Source organism: Passer domesticus, chromosome Z (assembly GCF_036417665.1).
Source record: "Passer domesticus isolate bPasDom1 chromosome Z, bPasDom1.hap1, whole genome shotgun sequence".
In the NCBI taxonomy this organism is placed as follows: Eukaryota; Metazoa; Chordata; class Aves; order Passeriformes; family Passeridae; genus Passer; species Passer domesticus.
In genome coordinates, this window is record NC_087512.1 from 15,431,162 (window position 1) to 15,457,965 (window position 26,804).

At 37.2% G+C, this 26,804-nt stretch overlaps 2 protein-coding genes across 9 annotated transcripts; one reads left to right on the top strand and one right to left on the bottom strand.

Annotated features, from left to right (window-relative positions):
- Positions 1 to 569: 569 nt before the first annotated feature.
- Positions 570 to 15,987, top strand: CCDC152 (coiled-coil domain containing 152). 8 transcript variants are annotated; one of them, XM_064405690.1, is made up of 10 exons: positions 574 to 658; positions 1,859 to 1,919; positions 2,538 to 2,654; positions 3,664 to 3,769; positions 9,894 to 9,962; positions 10,996 to 11,060; positions 12,599 to 12,701; positions 13,407 to 13,534; positions 14,463 to 14,549; positions 15,106 to 15,987. In XM_064405690.1, the coding sequence occupies exons 3-10, from the start codon at positions 2,568 to 2,570 to the stop codon at positions 15,226 to 15,228; spliced, it is 768 nt and encodes a 255-aa protein (XP_064261760.1). In that variant the 5' UTR covers positions 574 to 658; positions 1,859 to 1,919; positions 2,538 to 2,567; the 3' UTR covers positions 15,229 to 15,987. The 8 variants fall into 8 exon arrangements, with proteins under 8 accessions (XP_064261757.1, XP_064261760.1, XP_064261758.1 ...); XM_064405693.1 differs by having other exon boundaries at positions 583 to 658; positions 1,859 to 1,923; XM_064405689.1 differs by having other exon boundaries at positions 584 to 664.
- SELENOP (selenoprotein P) lies at positions 15,289 to 23,051 on the bottom strand. The gene is made up of 5 exons (XM_064405686.1): positions 22,802 to 23,051; positions 21,058 to 21,261; positions 19,671 to 19,883; positions 17,968 to 18,085; positions 15,289 to 17,123 (listed from the first exon to the last, which is right to left on the bottom strand). Exons 2-5 carry the CDS (start codon positions 21,246 to 21,248, stop codon positions 16,458 to 16,460), a joined length of 1,188 nt encoding a protein of 395 aa, XP_064261756.1. The 5' UTR covers positions 21,249 to 21,261; positions 22,802 to 23,051; the 3' UTR covers positions 15,289 to 16,457.
- Between the last annotated feature and the right edge of the window lie 3,753 nt (positions 23,052 to 26,804).

Sequence of the window (26,804 nt, forward strand, 5' to 3'; positions counted from 1 at the left end):
CCCTATCCCTATCCCTATCCCTATCCCTATCCCTATCCCTATCCCTATCCCTATCCCTATCCCTATCCCTATCCCTATCCCTATCCCTATCCCATCTCTATTCCTATCCCTATCCCTATCCCTATCCCTATCCCTATCCCTATCCCTATCCCTATCCCTATCCCTATCCCTATCCCTATCCCTATCCCTTCAGCCCCTTGCCATGTGCTTACAGAGTAGGTCAGGAGCTGACACACTGTAAAACCACTCCACACTTTTGCAGACCCCCTGACTTTTGCCCTTCAGTTCAACCACAAGCATTTACGACGCTCGGCTACTCTCTTCTGCTTAAGGGCGAAATGTCACATACCGGAATGCAGCTTGGGCTCCAGGGAAACAATTACAAGGCCTATTTCTGTAGAAAACCTAGGCCCATAAAGTAAACTAGCATCTCTCCAAGTTTTAAGGGGGAGCCCCACCGCCCCTGAGGGGAGGCTGTAAGCAGGTGGGGGTCGGCCGAGCCCACCAGCGGCGGGGGGGGGGGCGCCCCCTGCAGGGGCGGCGGTGGTACGCTCCGGCGGCGGGGCGGGGCTTCCCGCGCTCCCCTCAGGTGCCTGAGGGCGGTCGGCGCAGCGCGGGGAGCGCTGGCGTGCCTGCTGCTGGATAATCCCTACATTCGGTTAATGTCTGTCCGTCTCTCTCTCGCTCTCTCTCTAAATGTGCTTCACTGCCATATGCAGCAAAAAAATCGAAAACTTAACTTTCAAAACGGGACCATCACCTACAATAGTTTCAAAAGTGATACTGGGAAAGCATGGATGGCAAGGGGTCAAAGAGACATTAAAAGAAGGTGTCACTTTTACAGCAGTCAAACCCATGATTTAAATATTTAATTTTTCCCCAGTGACATAAATATCGTTCAAAACAGGAGTGAGAGGTTTAACAAAAAATGCCTTTTGAAGACATAATGTGTAACAGTAATATGCTCAAAAATAACAGTGATGAGTTTTCCTGCTGGAAAAAAAAAAATACAGCATTAATAATACAACATCATTTTTAATTTGCTGTTCCAGTTCAGCAGGAGTTTTGTACCCAGTGGTGCTGTTGCCAAGTGCTGAGCACATCCTGTCTTCCGAGAAAACAAGTGATGCCATAGAATAAGGAAACACACAAACAAAACAGCTCAACACAGCAGCTCCCTGAATTCTATCCTCTGTCTAAATGTGGAGAGTGGAACACAGTTTTAAAAGTATAATGAAAAAAAATTATGATTGACAAATAGAAGATGCTGCCCATAATAAGGACTGGAAAAGTCAAAGGACCGACATTCATAGTGTACATTTAGATTATCAACTAACAGAATATTAAGATGGTTAATTGTTTTAAAAAATTGAGTGTCCTGAATACATATTTAAAACCCCAATTTGACAAATCATTGCATGGTAGTAAGTTCCAAGTTATTAAGATTACTAAATAATTAAAAAACAAAACCCCCATTAATTTAACTAAGAAGCATTACTTTTTCAAAGGTTACTATATTCTGTTAATTTAGAACTGTTAATTTAAAAAAACTGAGCTTTGGCTTATGAATTAGTTTTAGTCTTACTGAGGAAGGAGTGGGCACAAGGAAAAAATATTAAACACACAGAACCAGTATCTTACTGCTTTGTTCACAAAAGCTTGTAAATATTGAATTACTGAGAAAATCACACAGTTATGTAATTTTGGTTTCTGCTTAGTGCTGTGCCTTTACCTATTTCTGCCTAACTGTACTGCAAGTATTTCTGTCTGGAAGCTCATTCATTTTCTGAGTAGTGAACATATTTTAACTTGTGCTTCATCTCCCTGATTGCAATTTTTTTTTGTTATTTGTAAAAAGGCTGTTCACAGATTTCCATGTATAGAAGTGGTGATTTTTTTTTGGACCACATGGTTTACTAGTAGGTATTGGAGTTTTTGTCTCATAGAGCCTGATGCTGAGAAATAGTTTGAATATTTTTAGAAGCATTCATGTTGTGTATTTCAGATCCATCTTGCAAATATATGTTGAAAATTTTGTATGTAGAATTTATAAAAATAGGGGTTATGCTAAAAATCTGAAACTATATGGATGCCTTTCAAAATACTGCCTTTTATTCTGCAGCAAGGTTTATGTGTTGCACTGATTTAACACTTGTTTTTTATAAGAAAATATGTAAGTACCTTTAAACCTGTGTAGCCAAGTATTAGAGCATCTACAGAGGTAAAAGATGCTGAATTAATATATGCCTGGTGCATTATTCTGTCTATGGAAGTGGATCCATGTTAACTTTTTAATTGCAGCAAACTTTCCAAATTTAACCACAATATATCAGTTTGGCAGGTATTTTTTGGGCTTTCTGACATTCATTGTATTTCCCAGAAATGCAAGATCTTAAATAGGCTGAAGTTTAGCTTCAATGCAAAAATAGTTTTAATTTTAAAAAAGAGTCTTCTTCTTCTTACATTTTTGCCTAAGAATTTATGTGGTGTGAATAATGAATATATTAATTTATAGATCTATTTTTACATATATCTAGTGATCATTTGATTATACGGTCCAGAAATAAATGAATCATAGTGATGAAGAAACTATGAAGAAAACCAGTGTAGTGAACCTTGATAAGCTTTTATATGACTTCTCAGAGATAGAAAAGGTAAGTGAAGAACCTAAAAAATGTTGAGACTGCCATCTATAATTGTTGTCTGACATTTTCAAAATCTTTTTGAGAATTTTAAGCTGTATCAGCTCCTTAAATTATATCAGCTTACTGTTATGCCTTGTAACACCAACTTCATTTGAAAAGGTGTTTGTATTGACTGTATCCTGGAGAAACAGGAGTGGATTCTGAGTGAAATCTGAGAAGCCTTTGTTTCTGTGCTACAATTTTAGTCATCCAGAGGCCAAATTGGCTTTCTCAGGAAGACTGTGGAAGATGGTGTTGAAGATAAACTGCATTACACTGCTTTCACAGAATCACAGAATCCTTATGGACCGCCTAGTGCCAGCCCCCTGCCCTGCTGTAGGAAGGGACACCTCTCACTAGACCAGGTGGTCTTTCAGAAGTTGTTCCTTGTTCTAGAAAAATGTCATTTCCTTATCAGGAGCACAAATTCCTACATTTCATATGCATTGAGCTTCCTTTATCTTATGTGTATGTAATTTCTTTAAAAATTGACCCTCTGAGGAAAATCTTTTTAGCCTGATGTTGATCAGCTTTCTGCTGATTTCCTGGTCAGCAAATCCATACTAGAGGTAGTATAAAAGGAGCACCTGAAATAAATTTAGCATTTCTCTTGGAATAAACTTATTATACCAGTTCCTATTCCTACATACTGTTCAAGTTGTTGCTCTGCAAAAGTGTTGACAGCCTTTTATGCAAAGCAGTAGAAAGAACCTTGCAGAGGATTGATCCAGACTCTGGGCTACAAGACTGGAGGAAAATGGTTTATAACTCATGATTAAGTTAGCATTCTTAGTTTTGCAGGGTAAACTTGGAACAGCAAAGGATCTCGAGTCTAGTTATCATTCTTCACTATAAAGGAATATACTGAATGGGAAAATATTACAGGCTTGGACTGCAGTATTGTTGAATTGTTAAATTTTTTAATTCACTTAAAACTTTAAACATGTTAATATAATGTTAGTCCTTCTCAATTTTCTAGAAAATATCAGAAATTAATGATGCAAATAACCTACTGATTCATCAGCTGGAAAAATGTAACAGATTACTAACATTAAGCCAATCAAAGGAGGAATCAGTAAAAGAGGGTAAGTTATTTTATTAGAAAGGTATGATTTTTGCGTGCATTCAAGAAGTTCTGAGTGATAATTTCCATTCTTTTCAGCCATAAAAAATAACACAGCAAGGATCTAAGATGCTGTGTGAAAAGCAGTAATGCCCAATCTTGAATAATGTAATTAAACCCATCTCATAGTAAATATTAATATTCATATTAATTTTATGAGGATTCAGACTGTTCAGTGGATGTTAATAAAACGTCATTTACCATTTATAGGTGGGAATTATAAGGCTATAATCATAATTAAAGAGTTGTGAAACAAAGGAGGAATTACAGGGAAAACTATAAAATTAAGATTAGTTTTATTCTAGAACTGTTTTCAGATGAGTATTTGAAACGAGAAACAATATCTAATGCTTAGCACAGATTTGTGGTTGCTTATTCTTCTGTAGTTTGTAAAGTAGCTGAAAGGTGCATCTTTTGTAGGACTTTCATCTCTGGGAAGTCAGCCTGCTAAAAGTTTGGAAGCAAGGTAGGAATAAACTTAGTTTCACACAGGAGGGAGATTACCAGTTGGGTTTTATTTCAGTCTTCACTGGGACTTGGATAATTTGGCATAATCAGGAACTAAGCGTTGAAATTGAGCTATTGAGTGAGTGAAGTTTGCTTATGATGATAATCTCTTCAGATATACCAAAAACTCATAGTACAAGATGACAGGGGAGATGGAGACCAGTGGCAGTGCAAATGGGAGGCGTTTTGTATAAAGAATGGTCGATGTTAGTTTGCTGCTTTTCAGGAAAGAGATCTTGGTGTCCTCTAAACAGTTCTCTTTAAATATTTGCATTCTCTTAAAATATCAGTAGACAAAGAAGCAAACACAGTGTAGGTATGATGATGAAAGAAAAAGAGAAATAAGCATTGTGACTCTGTAAGGTCTGTGATTTTTATGTCATGTTTTGGTCCATCTCAAAAAAGACAATAGCAGAACTAGCACAGGTAACAGAGAAGGAGGCAAGGCTTGGTATTGCCAGGAAGGAGAAAGGTACAAGGAATCAGGAACTACTCCTGTAACAGACACCATGGATGTAGGGGCATAACCATGCAAGGCTCACTCCTGCTCTGCCCAGGCAGGGCTGGCCCAGAGAGGACTGCCGTGGTCAGCCAAAAGTCTACATTACCAAACAAGTATGTACGGATGAGAGTGACTCAGGAGGCTGAGTCAGAATGGAGTTCAGAAATGGTAACAAAGGCCAGACATGGCCCAAGGATCTCTGCTTTGTACCAAGTGAAGAGGCAGGTCTGATATCAAGCCAGGAAATCACTCCCTAGGTCATGACCAGGGTCCAAGTGTGTGGCTGTCACAACTGCAGCATAGGCCAAGGGCAAAAGCCTCTCTTTACAAGCAGCTCCCATGGGAAGAAGGGATGGTTATTTCTGAATCTGCTGCCAGCCTTTTTTTAAATGTCACCATCTATACTCTTTCTAAGATGGCCTTGTGCCCAGCCAAACACCCAGAAGGTGCATGGGGGGAAATGCACCTGGAACTTTCACAGGTTTGGTCACAATTTTGGGACATCTGAGGGAAGACTTCAGTTGGTTGGGAATATTTCAGCCAAGACAGAGAATAGAGCTGATATGACTCATAGCTGTAAAATTCTGAATGGCACAGAGAAAGTGATTACAGAATAGAATATTCATTTTCTAATGTAATAAAAAAACTAGATGGAAATAAAACATGTATATTGATTTAAAGCTAACAAAGGGAGGAACTTTTCCACACATTACAAAATAAGTTAAATCAGTCCCACAGAAGCCTGTGCATAACAGAAATATACATTAATTAAAAAATAATGGAAAATAATAATGGAAAACAACAAACTTTTTAAACACAAAGAAGTATCTCTCATTGTCCCTCTTCATTCTGTGTTTAGGAAGTTGAGAGGATGTACTAATGATAGCTTTTATCTAGCTTTTTTTAATTTTTCCTGAATTATCTTGTAGTGTGTATTGTGAAGTGGCATAGTGAGCTGGAGGGAACATTGGTTTGAGTCAGAAATACTTGTTTCTCTATTAAGCACGATAGTCAGACAGTGCAGGACAGTCACTCAGAAACAGAAGAGGCTTCTTTAGTGATGAAACCAGAAAGGAGCGGGTTTATACAAAACACTTTGTAAAAAAGGAAAGGAAAAGGTGGACAAAAAGAAGAAATAATTCTTACTATAGAACCTATGATATAAAAGATAGCAGAGAAAGTGAAAGAGACAACTCAGGAAACCAGAGCTGCTGGGATGACTGCAACAAGAGGAATGGACTGAAAACAGATCAAAGTCAGAAGAGAGATCTGAGCTTTGTAAACAGTATTGCCTCACTTTCATGAGATAAGAGAGAAATTATTTGGTGAGATAGTTATGCTGATATAATAGAAGAGAACAGCCTCTGGAGCTTCTTTCGAAACACTGGACGGAAAAAAAGAAGTGTGGGTGGCAGAAGTCCAAGTAGAAATGCCAGAGCAATCAGCCTGAAATATGAACTTAGGTTTCAGCAACAGAGATGGTCAGGAGAAAACAAACTTCAACAATATTGAAGTAATAGGGATAGTGCAGATACAGACAGGAGGCAGAATTGCTGTAAGACAAGGATCCTGGTCAATGAGTAAGAGTAATTGCAGAGATACTAGTAACATTGACAAAAACAAGTGAAAAGCAGGAACTTGGTACAATGTGAGACATTCAAGAGATGCTTCTGAAAGCTATTTGATGATAATGAAATAAAATATGGGTAAGAGGCCAAAGGGATAGAATGTATTTAGAAATAAAGACAATTATCATGGCTGTTAGGTTAAGTTCAGAAAGGTTGTGGAATCTCCCCCACTGGAGCTATTCCAGCGCCATCTGGGTGCAATCCTGTGCCGTGTGCTCTGGGGTGGCCCTGCCTGAGCAGAGAGGTTGGGCCAGATCACCCAGCAAGGGCCCTTTCTGTGGTTCTGTACTTACCAGTAAGGTAAACTATTAGATTAATGCTCTTACCAATAAGGCAAACCTTTCAAATACCAGGGCATGAAATGCTGGTAAGTTTATAGTTTTGAACTGTATTCATTACTAGGTGCTCATAAAGCAGAGTTTCAAAAAAATGGTTTGGACAGAAAATTGACATAAACTGGGCAGAGACTGTCACAGGAACCTTCAGGTTAACATGTTAGTGGAGATGAGCAGAGCCTGTGAATTGTGGTAGTGACATTAGGAGTACTTCAAAAGGATGTGAAAGGCTGATGTAGTGATGGCTGATTTAGTAAGTCTATAACATTTCTAAACCTTTTGTTTTCTTTTTGCAATTGATGGTCTTTGCACTTTTATTAAATTGACCTTCCACATTGACCCTTCAAAAGAGGTAATAGCATATGTGGTATTCAGAGTCAGAGTACTAAAACTTTTTCATCTAATAGTTAAATTCTTTATAAAAACCTTTTGGAAGGGCAAAGCATTGTGGGACTAAAAGAGACCCCCAAATCACTTTTAATATTGATGGGGTTATAGATGGGTCCTCTGCAGCACTGGAGAGGCACCAGGGACCAAATGCAGCATTGATACTTTCAATCTTTACTCTGGGAATAGTTATCTGAACAGACTGTAGTCATGAAAATGGCTTTTATAGAATGATATTGCCAATTATGGCTTGGAAAAAAATATTTCTCCCAGCCTTATGTCCCAAGCTGTTTCCCAGAACCCAGCTCAGCCACAGCTCCTGAAGTATCTTTCAAAGAGTTGGTCCAAAAGCAACAGAAGTTGCTTACAGCAGAGGAGCAGGAAGAAAGATGCTGTGGAAGTACAGGCTGTTGTTCCACCTACCCTGAAGGGGTTGTGGCTACTAGTGGTAGTGGGATGAGGAAGTGGAATTTTATCCTGGCTGAAGAACACTTTTTTTTTAAGAAACAACAACAAAAAACAAAAATAGTATTTCACACCCCAAGAAATCTCCAACAAGTGAGAATCTGAGGAATCCTTGACATCCTTGTCAAAAGTCTTTCCTAGAACTGTTTAAGGTAAAAGAAGATTGGAAATTCTGGAAAAAAAAAATAGATGAAGAATGAAAGCATCTAAAAATCAAGGGAGAGGACAGTGAAACACTTATACCCAAGATAAGGTGGAAAAAGAAAAGCAGCTTGGCCTGTGTATACACTCTCTGAAAGGTCATAAATTAACTTCATTTTCTCTTGATATGTTCTTTGCTAAACAAAGATGAGATTCAAAAAAACAATTTTTTGAATTGTTTATCATTGCAAATCCATTTTAGACAGATACAAGTCTGACATCTTTGTTTTCTACTCCTAAACCTTTTCTGTGGTGGCTAAATAGATTCTTGTGATGCTACAGTTCTGAATAAAATTCTAATGTCGTTTGCTAAAACAAAGCAATCACATTTTTGCCTGTGAAACACTTAAGGAGGTTCTACTTAGCATCTTCAGGGTTGTGTGTTTGTTTTTTTAGCATTTCTATGGTGTTAAAGGAAAAAGTGGTTGATATAATTGCCCTATGAAATAATCAATTATAAATGCAGATGAACGCTTATGATGTTCAGTCTTTCTGCATGTAGGCACTATACCTTACAAGGAATGAGCTACACAGGATCCATAGCAGATGCTATGACAGTGATCCACAAGGCTGCAAACATTAAGAAAAATTCTGCTTTTTTCCTTAATGTAGGCAAACAAAACTTGTGGGTTCCCAGGAATTTTTTTCCAGTCGCAACTTTAAGTGCAGTCTTGGAACTGTGCAAAAGAGTGGCTTACACTTAAACAGTTGTGATTCTTTTTAAAGACTAGCTGCTGCTCTAGTGTTGACTCAGATGTCTTTCCAAATTGTGCATGAATTACAAGCATCTGAGTTATTTTCCATACATTTTCAAATGGGAGGAAATTTGTAGTAGAAATAGTTGGTACAGACGGGCATGCTGATCCCGTCATTCCGACTTTGAATAGGATTTTTCCACAGTTGCTTTTGATCTAGCACAGGAACTGATGGGCAGGCAATGTTTCTGTGCTGCTCGTGCTCCCTCTACTGTTGTTTTTGGAAGCACGGAACGGGAAAAAGTATCTGGCTAACGTACTCGGCTGCAAGAAAAGCAGGCTTGATGGAAGGTCAGGCTGAGAGTCAAAAAGACTGAGCAGAAAACTGAACCTGTTAGCTGGGATTTTCCTCACTCCATTATTTGTAATGTAGTCTTCAGTGATACGATAGACAGTTTTCAAAAGGGCTTTAGTTTGATGCGATGAGTAACTGTTATTTAGCAAACTTTTATGTGTTGTGGAAATTAAAAGCTGTTTAAGAAATGCAGTGGTATTCAGGAAAGAGAAAGAGAAGTTTTAAAAGTAAACAACCTCAGTTGTATAGCCTCCACTGTTCTCAGTCTTTGACAGTTTTGTGACTCTACTGATAAACTTACAATGAACAAAAGGGATAAAAGTCATATTAATGAAAACCAAATCCTATATTACAGGAAGTACACATGGTGTTTGAATATTTAAAATACAGTTTTAAAAATAAAATTATGAAATACAACTGATGTATGTAAACTGATAAAAGCTTGCATCTATTTTTATTTATTTTCCTTTATTCTGTTGTATAAAATGAGATAATGGAGCCAATAGCACATATTCTGAATCTCTCAAAGCTTATGTTGAGCCATAAGATGAATGTTACATGCATCAAAAAAGGGGTAAAAAATGTGTGAGAGGCTGCAATGGGTGGATTCTTTTGGTCTTGTTAAAAAGAAAATTGGCAAAGAAATATTATCAGGAAAGTAAGTATCAGTTTCATCAAATATATCAATTTGCTGGAAGGCTGATATGGAAAACTTATAGTATTGCCCAGAAAACAAAAAGATATTTGATTTCTGACTAGAAACAAACATGTAATACTTTTATGAAATTGTTTGTATTGCTTCATAAAATTGATTTTAATCAAGCATCAAACTAAAAGCTAAAATTAAGCAGTAACCACCTACTAATAATCGGAGTAATTTTTACAGTCAGTTAAAAGACTTAGAGTAACATTTAACCAAAATTATCATAAAATATTTGATAAAATTTTGTAAACAAAATGTGAATTTGTGAAGACGCTATTAAAAAATGCTGGATTTTTCATTTCTTTCAGAATGCAGTGCTCTACAGAATGTGATAAAGGGTCTAACACAAACCATTGAAAACCAGTGTAACGTGAAAGGTAAAGGCAAAAAATGCTATTTTACTTAGGTGTTGTACTGTAATTTCGAATGAGCAGGCATTTAATTTTTTCATTTATATTTACTAATTTATTTCAGACACAGAAATTTACTGGTAAGCAAAGAGAAACAAAAAAAGTTATCTAAAATAAGTCTTGTGCAGTAATAAATGTCTATTGCCATAGTTTACTTAGTAACTGCCTCCAGGAGTTATTTTAATCAATAGTTGGGCTTTCAATTCATTGTAGCATAACACAGGCAATTTTACAAAAGGCAATAAAGTATCATTCAGCTGTTGGATTGTAGACTCTCCAAGTGTCTATGCACAGTTTTTATCACTTTGTTAAACCAGAGTGTCTTAATCCTTAGTATATAATGTTATTAAATGTTATTGCTGTTATCTACATATACTTGACAACTACTAATTTTTACTTGAAAAAATATAAATATTTGCTCTATCTTTGTACTATAGCTCAGCAGTACACCATGAAGTTAATTTTATAATTATTATAAATTATATGCATTCAAGGCATATTTGCATATATATTAATAAATCTCTAACATTTTAAGTATATTGATGTTTTTAATATTCAAACTGATATTAATAATAAAAAACCCTACTTTCTTTAAATTCTGTGTTTACATACTGTTTTCTGGTTTTTGGGAAACAGGTACTTAAGAACTGGCATATTCCAATTTGAAACTGTTGTAGCTGTGATAATAGTCTTTTATTTTCTGAGTCAAAGAACTTTGCATCTAGATTTTTTGAATGCATCATTTATCAGAAGACTAAAGAAAGTTCTAAGTAGTAATACCAGGTAAATATTATGATTAAACTTAAACTATGATTTTTCTTGTTAAAAAATGGAAACAGACAGTATATAGTTCTGTAATGATGACTATACTGTCTACAAAAAAAGTTTCTCAAAGTTCAGCCAAGTCAAAAAATGCAAGTAATTTCCTTATTCCTCTTTCATGCTAAAAAAATTGTCAAAATGTACTTTTTAGTGTACCATATAGTTTTTGTTTATGTAGATGAAAATGATAGACTGAAAGGAACCATTCACATCTTGGAAGATAAATTAAAGACTTGTGAAGAGGTATGTCACAAATTATCATTCTTTAGGTAAAGGAATAATACTGCATCTCTATTATGCTGTATATCTTTTTGTTTAGGATTTGATATTGATACTCTTATTGGTGCTCTTCTGTTAATGTTTTTCATGTGTAAAAAGAGAAGGGTTGTTCTCATGACAGTATCCATGTAAGAAGGTGTTAGAAGAACTAAGAGGTTATAAAACTCATTGGTGCTGAGAACTTTGGCTCAATCTAAGATGCACTTGGGGTTTTTTTAGCTGTGTTTAGCTTTAAATTCACCTTAACCTTCATTATTCTAATCCCTTGCACTAAAATAATTTTTCATTTGGAAATAGGGTTTTCACATTGAAGATGTCTGGTTGTGCTGCCAGAGATTCAGGAGCAGTCTTAATTTTGTCCAGTTTATTCAGGAATAAATACTACAAAGATAATAAGTCTCTGTTTCTTATCTGTACCTCATAATAAATTCCATCTCTGTACTTTGTATCTATGGCACTCATTTTTGCAAAGGAGGTAAAAACAGCAGCACTAGTCATAGTTCTCTGTTTTCATAGTTCTCTGTGTGGAGAGTGCAGATCTGTTATCTATTTAGGATCAGGAATCTCACTGATGATATCCTTTGCCTGTGTTTGTGCTATTAGTTAAACTTAAATATTAGCACCAGTAGAGCTACTATCTTGACTTTTCAAGTAAAAAGTGAGTAATGTCTTCTGACGGATTTATATACATTATAAATAAACATAATAAATTATAGAATAATTTATTATATTGATATTATAATTTATTAATAAATTATTATTCCACTCATTAAACACGTGTGAGCACGGTGGGACTTCCCGGTGTCATTCTGAAGGCGCCTGACTATGTCCCCATATGCTGATCCCCAGTCAGTGACTGCCTTGGTGAGTGCCCCCAGGCATTGCTCTGGTGAGTGGCCATCTCGTCAGAAGGCTGCAACGAGAGAGCTTTGGAGACACCACCTCGACAGTGGCAGCTACAGACAATTCCTTGAAAATTCTGGAGTAGTTATTGCAGTAAATTTATAACTGGCATCTTCAAACTTTGAACATCAGTGCCAGCAGTGTTACTGCTGCTGGTATCACTGATGTGTCTACTGCTGCCAACATGAAGTTGTGGAATCCTTCATATAAGCAATACTAATAAAATTCACACTTGAATCATGCAATCCTTGAGTCAAAAATCCACAAAGGTGAAACTGTAGTCCCTTAACTAACTGAATCATTGTGTCAGATCCTGCTCTCAGGAAAGGACTATTACCTCTCCATTTGCCTGTTCTCCTAAGAAGTACAGTTTCTAATTTTACATTAACAGATAGTTGTAGTACAAAGAAATCTGCTATATTTTTTCATCTGTGGACTTCAGCCAGACTGTGTAAGAAGTAAGTGGGCATTTAAATTTACAAGATTGAGGATAAAACAAGTACTGAATTATAGAGTACTGTATATTTTTACATGATGGTTTGCAGAAGGCTAAGAGCACAGAAACTGCAAGATCTTTATAAAACACTTTATATTCACAGGAGTATAAAGATCAAATTGAGAAACTCATGACAGAAATTAAAAACAAAGAGGAAGACCACAAATTAGAAATAACACAGTTGAATTGTGATACAAGGAAAAAATGTAAGTTCTCTGAAGACTGAATGCTTTAGCAATGTCACCTGTGGTGCTACATTTTGTCTAGGATAAATACGAGTTCCACTCCTTAGTGGAAACATGTGAACACTAGAAGTGGGCAGTGTTTAATGGAATTTTATCTTTGCTGAAGAGAGCAGAGAGTGGTAATGAAGCAATAGTACAGCAACACGGAATGAGCAGAAATTCCCAGATAGTTAGAACAAATGCTGGGAATGTGAGCATAAAAATCAGAAGGAATGAAATTTTCAGTTAAGTATCAACTGGAACCTTGCTTTGAACTGTAAGCTAGATTGCTGTTCAAATCTTCTATCTGTGTTCAGGAGAGCAGAACATTATTTTTCACAAATAAGTAATACTTCAATAAGGAAAAAATTTATTTCTATGTTCATTTGCTCCATTGGAGATATAGCCTTAAAAAGTAGGGTTTTTTTGGTGAAAAATATAGGTGAAAACAAGGAAAGTGTTTGTAAATTTTGTGCCTTTTTTAAAAAGACACCATCTTACTGGTGACTTTTTAAAAGGACAGTGTGGTTTTCATATAGTTTCGGTATGGTTTTTGCTTAAATTGTTTTCCAGTGAAATGTTGACCTGATGTTCAAGAAAGTTTTAATATTTGGGAAATTATGTTAATTTTTCATCTATATAATTTCATATATTATAATAATGATTTTGGTGTTACTGTGTTCCTAGTTGAAGTAAAAGAAATGGAGTATAGAGAAGAGAGAGAGAAAAAAGAACTGGAAATATTAGAGCTAACTAGACAGCTGAAAATTCAAAATGAAGAGAAGCAGAATGAAATAATTAAACTGCAGATAGAGGTATGCATTACAGAGCTGACTTAAAGATGAACTGGGCATTGGGTTTCAAAGACTGTGTAGTGAAAAAATATTAATTAGTACTTAGCAAAGTAATATGATGGAATCTAGAAAACTTAATTATTTATTGTCTTTATGAGGATCAGTATCAGGTGCTCCCTGTGCTCCCTTCCACAATGATAACTGACTCGTGCTCAGGAGTCAAATTTCACCTATTGTATAGGGAGACTGAAGGTTTTTGTCTTCTTGTTCCAAATTAAATTACATAGAAACAGTTTTTGATTTTGAGCTATTAAAAAATTCATAAATGTTTTCTGCTTAACTTTTTTTAAATTTCCAAATGGTGAGTACATATATATTTTTTAATTAAATTCCAATAAAAATTTCTAGTCCTGCAGAGATTTAAGACAGAGCATTCAGCATGTATTTCATTGCTTATGTTTTAAAACACTCTCATTACAGAAGGAATTAAGGAAATACTTCAAACCTTTCACACATCAAAAAAGAAATAAAATGTGGAAGTGTTCAGGCTGACTTATCCTTGGACCATAAGAGAAGAGTGATGGTTCTGAAGGATTTTAGTACCTTCTGTAGTTTCTGATCCTGTAGATATGCGGCTGAGAAGCCTTCAATTTAATTTTTTTTTTCAGAAGGATCTTTTTATCTACATGGTTTTAGTTAATCATATTTGTAGTACTTTTGCAAAACTTTGAGGCTTTTTTTTTAAGAAATACAGCTTGTAACTGCGTTCTTTTTAAAATAAACTTAAGTAGCCTTGTTTTTCTAGACTTAGTAGAAAGGCTTACTGCTACTACTCTCTGGTAAAAAAATGCAACTAATAAAAAGTGAAAATTACACTTGACATATTTAATACATCTTTTTCCAACCCCCCCATTCATTTCCATCTTTTGTCTTTGCCTGATTCTTTCAGTTCAATGCTAAATTGGCAAGAGCTCAGGATAAAACCACCAAGTCTTTTTCAGAGGCTTCAGTCTTACCACAAAGTATCTTTCGAAGGGTAGGTGCTTCCATAGCGTGTAGCGCACAGATGCTGCTTCAGGGTGTTTGAAGCAGGAGTTCTCGGGGGTTTCTCTCAGTGGGTTCTGTCCCACACATTCCTCCCACCTCTACGCAACTCAATTCATAGAATCATAGAATAATTTAAGATCAAAAAGGCTTTTAAGATGAACTCCCAACTGTCATGGCTCTTGACATACTGATACTACTGCGGGCAAGCAATGAAAGCAACATGTGAGGTGTTTTACTACAGAACTGTTAACCTGGAAAATTAAACTAGAACTGACATCAGTGACACTGATATAATACTCTGCATATGTTTTTTGGGTGGTTTTTTTTTTTGTTTTGTTTTTGGTTGGTTTTTTTTTTTTTTAGGCTTAAGACTTTGGGATGGCAGAAAAACAGGATTCAGGGCAAATAGTTTTTTGTAATTTTGTGAATACAAAGTACCAAGGAAAATATTCTTATTAGAATATATCTTACTTGCAGTAGTAAAATGTATTGTTACATAATTTTATGTGAGTTTAATAATGAAGCCTTTGCCTGCACTTTTACAGAAGCTGCAGCATCTCCAGGAAGAGAAAAACAAGGAAATTGAAATTCTCCGAAACACGATAAGAGACTTGGAGCAACGTCTTAATAAAGGCCAAGACCTGCCCTTCAAACGGAGGAGATTCTGAGTAAATGACTTGAAGTATTTTAGTGTTTCAAATTCTGCATCTCAAAATAAAAACAAGATATGAAGAAAGTATGTTTTATTGAAAACACTCTTGTCAAACATTCCAAAAGCATGCATTCTGTGTACATTCAAAGCTACTCTCTTGCTAATCAGCATTCACAATAAAAAGATTCAGGTTTTGTAGGAGTAGTAATTTCCCTATTAAACCATCATTAATTATGGTGTATGCTTTCATAGCAGTTTTCTTTTCATGAATATTCTCTTCTTCATCCAGGAATCCTTCAAACAACTGGATTTACTTCCATTCAGTTAATCAAACATTAGGAATGCTAGGCTATAGAGAAAGAAGTTATACAAGTTTAAGTGGTACATTATGTTAATAGATTGCTAATTGATACAGACTTACCCAATTCAGCACTGTTATAAACAAAGATCAACATTACACCAAGATTAAACTTGTTTCATCCCACCCTCTTTTTGATTCTGACTCTCGGGTTGTTGACACTACTTCTCACTTCAGGATGATCTAATTAATTCAGTAGGATTTTACGTGCTGTAGCAGTATGTATTAATGGACCCTCTTACTGTACCTAAGAGCCACAAAGCTCTTAGCTTTGTTAAGAAAGCTTTGTCAAAGTTAAGTATATCTATCTGTTACTTAAAAATAAAGCAGTTACTGTCTGTATATTACATTTTTTATGTGGAATTATTCTGTCACATTGCTTAGGAGTAAGTTTTGCTTGTACATGATTTGTTATCCCCAGGTTAGGAAAAAAAAAAAAAAACCCTCAACTTTCACATCTATTGTCTTCTTAATAAAAAATGATTAAAATATCTGACTTGGTTATCTTCTGTTCTTGATTGCAAAACATCAGACAGGAGCCCCTAGGTCATAGTTTATGCTCCTGTCCTCACAAATGCAAGCAGAAACATGTTAGAAGAGAAACAAGAAAGACAAATTAATCAAGAATGGAGACACCTTCCCAGCGGAACTGAAAAACAAACTAGGGGTCAACCAAATTCTTTTAAATCAGGAAGATTTCACTGATGGAATTTGACAGATATTCAATCATTCTAAGAGTGCTGCTCTAAAATACACTTCTTTGCAATATACCCATACCTGTCAGCATAATTTTGAATTTGGGGCAATAAAAACAGATAATCTGTTCATTTTTCTGCTCTGCTCTACATTAACTGAGCTAGCGTGACTCCCTTGTTTCTGGAAGGTGCTTAGTTTGTTTTTCAGGATCAGTTCCTTGCCTTTTCCTGTCACTGTCAGGTGTCACTAGTTTCACTTGCTCCTGCTGGTGATAAATGTCAGGCAGCAGAGAGCAGACGGCACTGACAAGACTCAGTGACGTCCTCTGCCGCCAGCTGCCCGTGTCACCTGCAAGAGTTTGGTAGTGCTCCGCGACACTGTCAGGTGACAGAATTCCCTAGCTCTTCAAACAGAAGGTGTCTACAATGACAGGATCAGCTGCTAGAGGCAGAGTCTGATCCTGTCTGCCAATTTCAAGTTAACTGGTTTTTGCAGCTGTTTTTCCCTTTCTTTCGTAGTTTTTTATCTTGTGGAATTTCCACAATTTCTCCTGGAGGGGCAGTGTCTACGTGCTCCTGACTACCTATCTGATCATCGTGTCTGTGGCGGCCAAAGAGCCTGTGGCGCCAGCCGCTGGGAGGAGGATGTCTCTCGGTTTCGGCAGCAGCCTGGTGGGCCTCGTGTTTGGGATCACGGCTGCCCTTCTGATGGTGGTGGTGGTGGTGGTGGCGGCGGTGGTGTCCATGTCTGTGCGGGTGGGGATGGGAATGCTGATCTGTCGGCTTGGATTCTATCTCTGACAGCTCTTCAACTGCTTTTTTAGTGATGTTTTCACATACACCATCAGTATCAGGTTCCTGCAAAACAGATGCTTGCATTAAATACAGGGCACTGTATTCAATAAAAGGAGAGGTAAAGTATTAACTGACTTTTTTGCAGAGCATAAAAGGCACTTTTAAGTTATTTGTGCTATTTTGCTGAACATATGAACATATCAAATATAGCCTTGTGCTGTCACACCACTGTCAACTAGACAGGGCTTTTTAGCAATTATCATTCCAGTAATTGCTAATAACAAGTATTCTTATCCTAGATGCTACATCTGACCTGTCTGTGGTCTACATTTGGCCAGAATGCTGCACAGTGGGATCAAAAAGTATTATTTTGTTGAACTTCCATGAAGTATGTACATTTCTTGATAATCCTTAAAAGTATTTCTGGTCTTGAATTATTCATTAAAGAAAGCTACTCTTCTTTTATAATTTGTCACCTTGTACTATCACTTTTTTAAAATAACTCCTATAGACTGTGTTTAAATGCAAACTACAATGAACAGTAACGCAAGCCAGCTTGAGTTTGATTCCTGGGTTTTAAAAAAAAATACATACTTACCTATCCCACAAAATTAGAGTAGTTAATTGCTGACTACCTCTATAGCTCTACAAACAGAATTATTCTCCAAGATTTCATTTACATTTCTGATAATTACTTGCATTTCTATCAAGGACAGGAATTCAGATAATCAATCAATTAGAAATCAGATCTAATTTGCTTAGAAAAATGTTTAAAAGCTATCTGTCAAGATGCATGAAATGTGTAAGTTTGAAATAGTATATTTTTGGATTTATTACACTTAAATAATTTTTTAAGTACCAATCAAATCCACTTTTCTCTTATACACAGAATAAGACAAGAAAATACCATGTAAGAGCAGTTTCCACACTTGTTTTCGCAGTATGCAATCTTAATGGATTCTTCCACATACTGGAAATGCAGGAAGGAGTAGGGCATACCCAGATGATACACCAGACGGCCACATCTAAGGAGAGAAAGAACTCCATGGTTACAAATACCTACAACTAAATCTCTCTTCTTATGGTATCTCACTTTACTTGAATCAAACCACGCACACTGTACAGTTCCACAGGGAGTGTTTCTGTTCCAGTTCACAGGAAAATCCTTACAAATGCTTGCCTGCTCACCTGCACTGGCCAGGATGTGAAGCATGATTGGTTGATGTGGTAGCTGCACTGCCAGAAGCCTGTCCTTTAGTGGCACTTGAGACTGAGAGAGGTGCACTTGTTACAGACCCATTGGGATAATGAGAAGGCTCTTTGCAGAGTGGTTGCTGCATTACCATGTGTTTCTTATGCAACCTGTCAGGTATTTTGAGTGGGATGGGCACTGCGGTGCACCTGCATGACTGATTTAATGTGAATGGGGGCATTGTTATGGTGCCTGCTTGCCCCATGTCTGTACTTGAGGGTTCTGATATGCACTTGACTACACAACTGATCTGCTCAAAGGAGCTGGAGAAAATGCAGAACCTGTACACAAGGGCAGCTTGTTCACTGCCAACACACAGTCCCCTGGCCCTAGCTCCCCACGTGTGGACTGCACATTTAGGACCAGCAGCAAGCAAAGCTTTCATGGCTAAGGCACAGCAAGAACACAGACTCCTGTTGAGGGATCACAGCCAGGCTAGTGCTAAGCCGATTCATAATGTACACATACCCTGCGTGTCAACAGCACAGAACTGGTCAACCTTTCAAATGCTCTGGGCAAGGTGTCTGGGCCCCCTCCCAGACAAAAGGCAGCACTGTTCTTTTTGTCTGTTGTATGACATCAGCCTTCCTTACCTGGGCATATTTGCTGCTGTAACATTCAAGATCGTTCATTCCACTGCTAGTTTCATCCCACAAACCTAATGTAGCTAATTTGTTTAAATTCATCACATTACAGAAAAATAATAACTTTCTAACTCTGTATTAAGCTTATGTATGGTTTCGTATGAACTTGGAATGTTCATTACAGTAATATAAAGTAACAAGGATAGACATGTTTCAAGTGTAGGATTTTTCAAGTCACTGCCATCATATCAAAACAGAAAAATTGGGATTTCAACTACAGTTCCTAGTGGTGCTGCCAAAATATACTTGTGACAGAAACCTATACCAAAAAGCAATTTTCTTCTGAAATTTTAAGTTTTACCTAAAGACTAATTTTCCTTATGTCTACATGGCATTTTCAATAACTCTCATCAAAAAGTTTCCATGAGATAAAAGATTCTGCTTTGATATGCATGGATGTAATGAAGTTATCTGAAAATAAAAACACCACAAAACCATGAACATGTTACCAAATTTTACACTCACTTTTGTCCATTTAAATCCGCGGTAATTATAAAGAACAAAAAAATTCTTCCAAAATTACTTATGCAAAAGCAGATTTTGCTTTTGTAACTTTGTTTTTCCAGTAAATGCTAGCACTTTATGTAGTTCAGCTTAGAAGCTGAGCATGATGATTTTTTGTTACTTTCACATCAATGTAATAATACAGAGATTTGCAAATCATAACACAAAATATATGCAAATATTTTTCCATGTTTGTCTGTAAGCACACACCTGTCATAGATAAGAAAGTCATCCTTGTTTCCATTTAAAGTAGTCCAGACATCCTCTTGCTGCTCATCTTGCTGGTAGACAGTAATGTAGTCTGAAACACGTTCTTTTAGCAGGTGAAATTCCCTCCGGGATTGAGCTCCCTGATGGTTGACAATCACATACGAGATGTTGACCAATCCTTCATTCTCTAACTTTACTCGCAGGTCCTCCAAACTAGTGGGAGTGTAGAGAAGCAAGACCATAAATCGTTACAGAATCATGAGATTTGACACAAAAGTTAATATGCTCCATCTTGCTTTTATTACAGATGCATGATGTGGAGTTTCTTCCCTTTCATTTGTATTTTTCCTATGGAATTGCTCTAGAAAACTTTTATTTTTCAGTTATGGGAAACAGTCTAGAATGTGAAAGATTTTTAAACTTTTTTCTAAAATTAAGAACCAAACCAAATTACTTTGAAAGCCAAACACGAAGCCCACTTTTAACTTTGATGGAGCCAGAGATTTAGCACTATGTTTTTAAACCAAATTTTTAATAAACTTGCAAAGCCTATTATGATATGTAAATTGTGCAGCCTAGAGGAGCAAACTAAGATGTTCTCTCTGTGACTAAAAATCCAAATCTGAAAATGGTACTATGAATTTTTAAGCCAAAATAATTTCACAAATCCTAAATGAATCAAAGATAAAAGCTTTATGCAATTCCTGTTTGGCTCAGCTTGAAATTATTTTATTATTATTGTTATTGTCATGATAGCCAATTATTTGCAAGGAGTAAGTTCTAGAAAATACAGCACCAATGTCCCAGGTCTTGGATGAAAACCTAACCTTCCTTGAATGCTTCATATATTTTTTGACAGGACAGTATTTACCTTAACTTCTGGATTTTTAAAATATATGTGGTATCTCTGAGCACAGGCTAAAAAGCCACATGAAAAGCCCATGTTTTGGTTTCTTTTTTTCCCCTACAGGTCTTACATAAGGAATCAGTGATCACTGATCTCTCTATTTCAGGTGAATCCAACCATGTTAAAGAATTGTGATACTTCTTGGCTTCACCATTTTTTGCTACATTAATCATCTGTTGCTGTTTCTGTCAGGTGTTCCTGTGGTTTGGGTTTTGTTAATGTCAAGTTGATCATACTATTTATTATGCTGTAAACCTAATTTGGAGAAGACAATCTGCCAGTCAGGAGTAGGTCAAGAGATAGAGAACCTTACCCACTGGCACAGAACCCTTCTGCTGATAGTGAGCCAGGTCACTGGGTCACACGTGCCAGCTGCGATGGTGGCATTTGGGCAGCTAGATTTCATGGAGTGCATCTGTGGCAGGGCACAGGCAGCATTCTCAGCTGGATAACACCAATCGGGACGAGATCCACGCTTACCTGGAAGCCTGCCGCAGGCACAACAATCAGCTGGCCTGGAGGAGAGCCACCACTGTCACCGAGCCTCTGGAGCTCCACATCGGGTCCTCCTCCCCAATGCGCCATTCTGGGGGCTCCTGGCAGTTCTGGGTCTCTGCCCCTCCTCCTGGGAGGAGACAGAGGGCCAGAACCAGCCCCAGACCTGCCCACATGGCTGGGCTTTACCTGAGAAGAGAGAAAAGAAATAATGTAAGGCCAATGCCTAAACAAAGTTCAGAATCTGAAATTCCCATAAGAAAACACAGCAGCATATTACCTCCATTCAGTAAAAAACAAACAAAACAAAAAACAAACAAACAAAAAACCCAAAACAAAAAAACCAAAACAAAACAAACAAAAAAAAAACAAACCAACAAAAAAAAAAAAAAAAAACAGGGAACGAAACAAACTCCTCTAAGAAAAAATTTGACCTCCTCGTTTACTGCTCAGTTTCTTTGGTTTTTCAGTAGAGTTCCTCTATAACAGAGGTAGGTGTTTTTTCTTTGTGGTGCTTGAAGGTTTTTGTGATTTTTGGGGTTTTTTTACTGTGTTTGAACAGCTACAAAGTAAACATTCAGAATAACTGGATTTTTTTTTAGTACTACTAATCTGTCTCTTTGTAATTTCTTTTTGACCATTTTTAACACTTCAGTGATTTTAATGTGGCTTTGTTTCTTGTTTTTTGATATAAATTGTGGTAAGCCTGTTTATATCAGGAAGAATCTGGACCAGTTCACTCCAGTTACAGAGTAATTCCACTGTCTTAAAAGTATACGCACCAACAGCGGATTTCAGTACACAGCAAGTACTACAGAACACAGCAGAAAATAACATAAAACACTTCAAAATTTTTACAAGTCAGTCTGGAGTATCTGGATTCCATTGAGAAAAAGCTATGAAGAAGTCAGGCACCAGAAACAATTTTGCAAAAACCAGAAATGAAAACTGAATTTCAGGACTCCTCAGATCTTATAAAATCTCATATCCATACTTAGTTCAGTTAATGTTTATGACAATCAAAGCTTGTGAGAAATTATAATTATCTATAATTACCTTTTCATTTTATTCCACTAACATCTCAATTTTGGCTTAAACACACATTATCAAGTAATATTTAAAATTATAAGCATATAAAATTATGAAGCTGCTCCAATTTCACCACTTACATCAAAGTCTGACAATGACCATAAAACAGTTTGGAAACAATAAATTCTGATAAATAATACATGTTCTATCCATCTTGTTATAGCCTAAAAGATTAATAATAATTGACCTTTTGAAACAAGAGTGATTTGTTGCTGCATTTGTGAAATCCAGCTGTCCTCCCTGACAGTTCTTTCCCGATGTTCTAGGTAAAGTACTTTGAAGACTAAACTGTGGTCCAGTGTACACCAACACAGCCCTTTTCCATTCTTTCCACAAATCGGGAAAGCAGCCTGCCTTTATATCCATTATGAACACATGAGACTCTCGTGACATTTTGGTATCCTTCCTTGCCTTTCCAGCAGCCTTCTGCAGCACTGGCATGCAGTACCCTGCAACAGCTGTCCGCCCTGTGAGCTGCAGGAGAGCCATGGCATGCCTTATACTTCTCTTCAAATTTCAACTTTCAACTTAGTTTCCAATGGAAATTTCCACAGTCAGCCTTTTCAGCCAAAGAAACAAGCAAACACTCTGCCAGATCTTAAGTCATGAAGCTCTTTCACAGCAAACCCAGCGCACTTACCCGTTCCTCCTCCCCCTTCTTGGCAGCTCTGCCTGGCTCCGCTGCAGAAGGAAACAGTGTGGGGAAAAGGGCTGTGGTATTTATATGGCTCTTGTTTATCTCACTTTGCAGATACGGTTCAAAGTTCAGGGAGCTTTTTCTGAACGACTCTGGAAGCAAATGAAACCCCTTGAGCAAAAAGTACCCAAAATATTTCTCCATTAACTAATCCCAAGTGGAAACCATTTATTGTGCACAACAGTGAAGCATTTTTACTATCATGACTTCGGATATCTTGTTGTGCAGTTTGTCCGTCACCCCAGTCAGCTGGAGGTAGTGGTACAGCCAGAGAAGGGGGATGGGCTGAGGAGTTATTTTCTGAACACAGTGGTAACCACAGTGAGGGGGGAAGGCACTTCTCTGTTTACAAAAACGCTGAGCTAGCAGGTTTTTTCTCGTGCGCTTTATCTGATATTTGCCTTAGAGAATAATGCTGTGCTCCATCTGAGGGCATGTGCATACTGGGCTCCTTTGGCCCAGCTGCTCTTGATTATATCACTCTGCTCTCAAACTTTTCTCTGTAGAACCTCCCAGTTCTTCAACTTTGTTGAAAGCTAGAGCCCAGAACTTCAGACATTTAAATCAATGTCACTACATGAAAGTAATGAAGCTCTAGCTACTGGCAGTAGGTACCTGAGCCTTTGTATTTCACTGTTATATTTTCTTAACCCCAGGATCATCAAGGTATCTATGGACATCCAGATTAAACTATTTTCCTACTCCCTTTCCTTGGGGAGAGAATTGTTTATGCATGATGTTTTAGTTCAACAGTAGTTTGCTTTGATTTCCTCCAATGTACATGTTACTTGTGTTTATGGGAAAATCCATGTTTAAAAAGCTGGTGTGCCCTCACAGTTCAAGGTGGTGAGATTGAAACTGCTTAGATCTATGGCTTGAGGCCATCTTCTGCACAGATAAGCATTTTGCTTTAGGCTGGATGCGAGATAGGGAACTGCTGACCTTGTGGGTTTCTGCTGTAGAAGTCCTGTGCACTTCTTTTTCCACTGGTGAGTGGAAAGAATGAGAAAGATGTGAACTTCTGTTCAGTAGCCTTGGAAGACAGAATGCAGAAAACAGATTGACTTCATACTAGACCTGAAGTTCTTTTAAGAAGTGGAGCATGGTTTATTTATTATATTGTTAGGGAAACACATCTTGTATTCTTTGCTGGGCTGCTACCAAACCCTCATATGCAATAGTGCCCTTTACTGTTTCAGATGATAGACAATTTGTTCACCTCCTGCTTCAGGTGTCGGGGTTTGTTCCCAGCGCTGATAAAATCCTGTAAGGTTGGCTGGAAGCATTTGGTGTGCACCACACCCACCAATTCTTGCATAAGCACAGAGGCAGCCAAAAAAATGAAGCAGGTACAGCTCTATTAAAAGGGTTAATTAAAGTGATGCAGCTCACTGGTGACTGACAGTTGTTCTCTTGATAATTACAGCAACACAGGTGGAGACACTCTCAAAGGAAGAACTAAACTCCATGTCCATTTCCTTTTCCTTTCCTTTGTAGAGAGGATGTGGACAAGGTTTGATTAACAAGTGCTGAACCTATAAACTATAGGTAATATCACTGAGTGCTGCTGCGAGATGCCACTCACAAGTACTGAAGAACTCAGAACTGAGGCAGAGTGAGCTGAAGGAGCTTTGTATAAAACAAGTACCTTGCTGTGGAAAGCACACTGAGGATGGAAATGGACAGTGGTTGCTATGGAAAAGTTAGTATTTCCTCCCATACTGTATACGGAGATGCCTGCAGCCCCTTAGATGCCTTGCCGAGAGATAAGAAGCACCTGTTGCTAGCAATGATCCCTGTGACAATAAATACTAAATATAGTATTATTTATTATTATATTTATTATAACTTTACAATATTAAGATGACTTCAACTATATTCAAAGTGGTAAGCCATAAGCATCTCACTTTTTAATGTTCACCCTACCTTAGATCATTGCTCTGACTCAATAAATATTGAGGAAAAAAGTAAAAAGTTTCTCTATCTTAAAGCAAGTGCTAGGAAATATTATAATCTTGGTTGTGGATTAAAATAGATGTAATTAATTTGGTATAGAAATGTATGAACTAAATATGCTTAAACTTCACTCTGAAGGATTACTGTTTCTGAGTGGAAAAAAAAATCTGCTTCCACAGGATGTTTTTATGAACATAGATAAAGCTGTTAATAATTGTCAAATTAACAGTCTAGGAGTCTGATCATTCCATTTCTTACATTAATCCCCTTTCTGTTCATAGGCTTCTGTAGCTCTTTGTATATAGCTTGTAAAGAAACAATCATCTTAAATATTAATTTTTGCTTTCCACTGCAAATATATTTTCTTAGTCGTTGAGTTTGGTCCAATATCACGGCAGGAGGCAAGTTATGAACTGTAATTTGGACAAGCCCTCAGCAGGAAACAATAATTTTTTTAATGATCATCCTGTTTCTATTCACTTTCTTTCTTCTTTGGGGGAGGCTAATAGTTCTGGTGGAAATAACAGCCCCCTTCCTTTTTTATTGAACATAAACTTTGCCCTTTTCTAACATGTTCCAAACTTTTCTGACATGTTCCAAACTTTTCAGAGCACAGCAATACCATTTGTTGTTTCTGTTATCTAGACTGATATTTTTGGTTTTTCTTTTCTTGGGAAGAGAAAACCCAAAAATATATTAAAAACCCCAACACAATGCCACAATCCCAAAGGACAAGGAATTGTGGCTGTCAGAAATTACATTCTGGTAACGCCTGCTGAGGAGATTTGTAATGTGCAAATAATGCAAGGATGGGGGCAGAACACAGATTCAGCATGAACCCTATTGTGAGGCCTTAGGACTTCAGTGCCTGTTTTGCTCTTGTGACTGAAGGATGTCATAAACACAGAATTCAAAGTCCACTTGCAGATCTTAATTGTTTACTGGTTCTTCCCTGTCTTCTCTGACAACTGTGTCAACTCATACTTTATAGTGGAAAATATGGCAACAACAGAAGGCTGTTAGAGTTACATAATACTTATATAAAGAAATTTCCATTAGTTTATGAGGGATAAACATTAATAAATGCTGTAAAAAAAGGGTCACTTAAGTGAAGGGCAAAAAGATACTGAAGTAAAGTAAATCACAGCGTAAGGTAACTAAATGCACACTTCTCAGAATTCACAGGAAGGAACTAAAGCTGACATCCTCTGATGTAGGCCTAAAGATTGTTTCAGTGAACAAAGGAATAGCTGATACATGCAATTGTCGACTTACAAATAAAACAAGACTAAATGGAGCCCTGATCTAGCAAAATGTTTGGGTTTTCTGCTTGGAAATGCCATTACAATAATGAAGTACCTTTGTCTGCTTGAATTTATCTGTAGCACACTGTAAGTAGGAAGGGAAATGTTTTATCAGATGTGTCCTCAATCACAATAATTGCACAGATTACAAAGGCAAACAGACCCTAATTGCTGAATAGCTATGTCTGTTCTGAGCTCCTTACAGGCTTTGTTTACTTTCTGCATTTATCCTGCAATAATTCTATCAGTCCACAAATTTTCTAAGTCACTGCAGTGAGCTTAAAACTGGTGGTCCTCTTATCATTTGAAGGAAGAAAAAGTTTGCTGATTATACCCAAGAGGTGGTTCAGAAGATCATAGCTGTAGGAAATCTTCCACATTTTTGTACTTTTACCAGTGTATTTAGTAATACTTGGCAGTCCTGTGATCCATGGAGGAAAACTGAAAATTCCTTCAGTTTGGTGTGACTCTGCTGAGGCTCCTGGTGCTTGGCATAGTAAACCAGGAATCAAATGTTGTCATGCAGTGCCCACAACAGGGTATCTGTACAGATCTCATATCCCAAACAGTGATCCTCCTTCTATGGGAAGGATGCAGGTGCAGCAGGAATTCAGCGGGCAGCTTTAGGCTCTCCAATAAAATTCATTGTGTGAACACATAAAATGGTTAGGGATCTGGACCAGTGA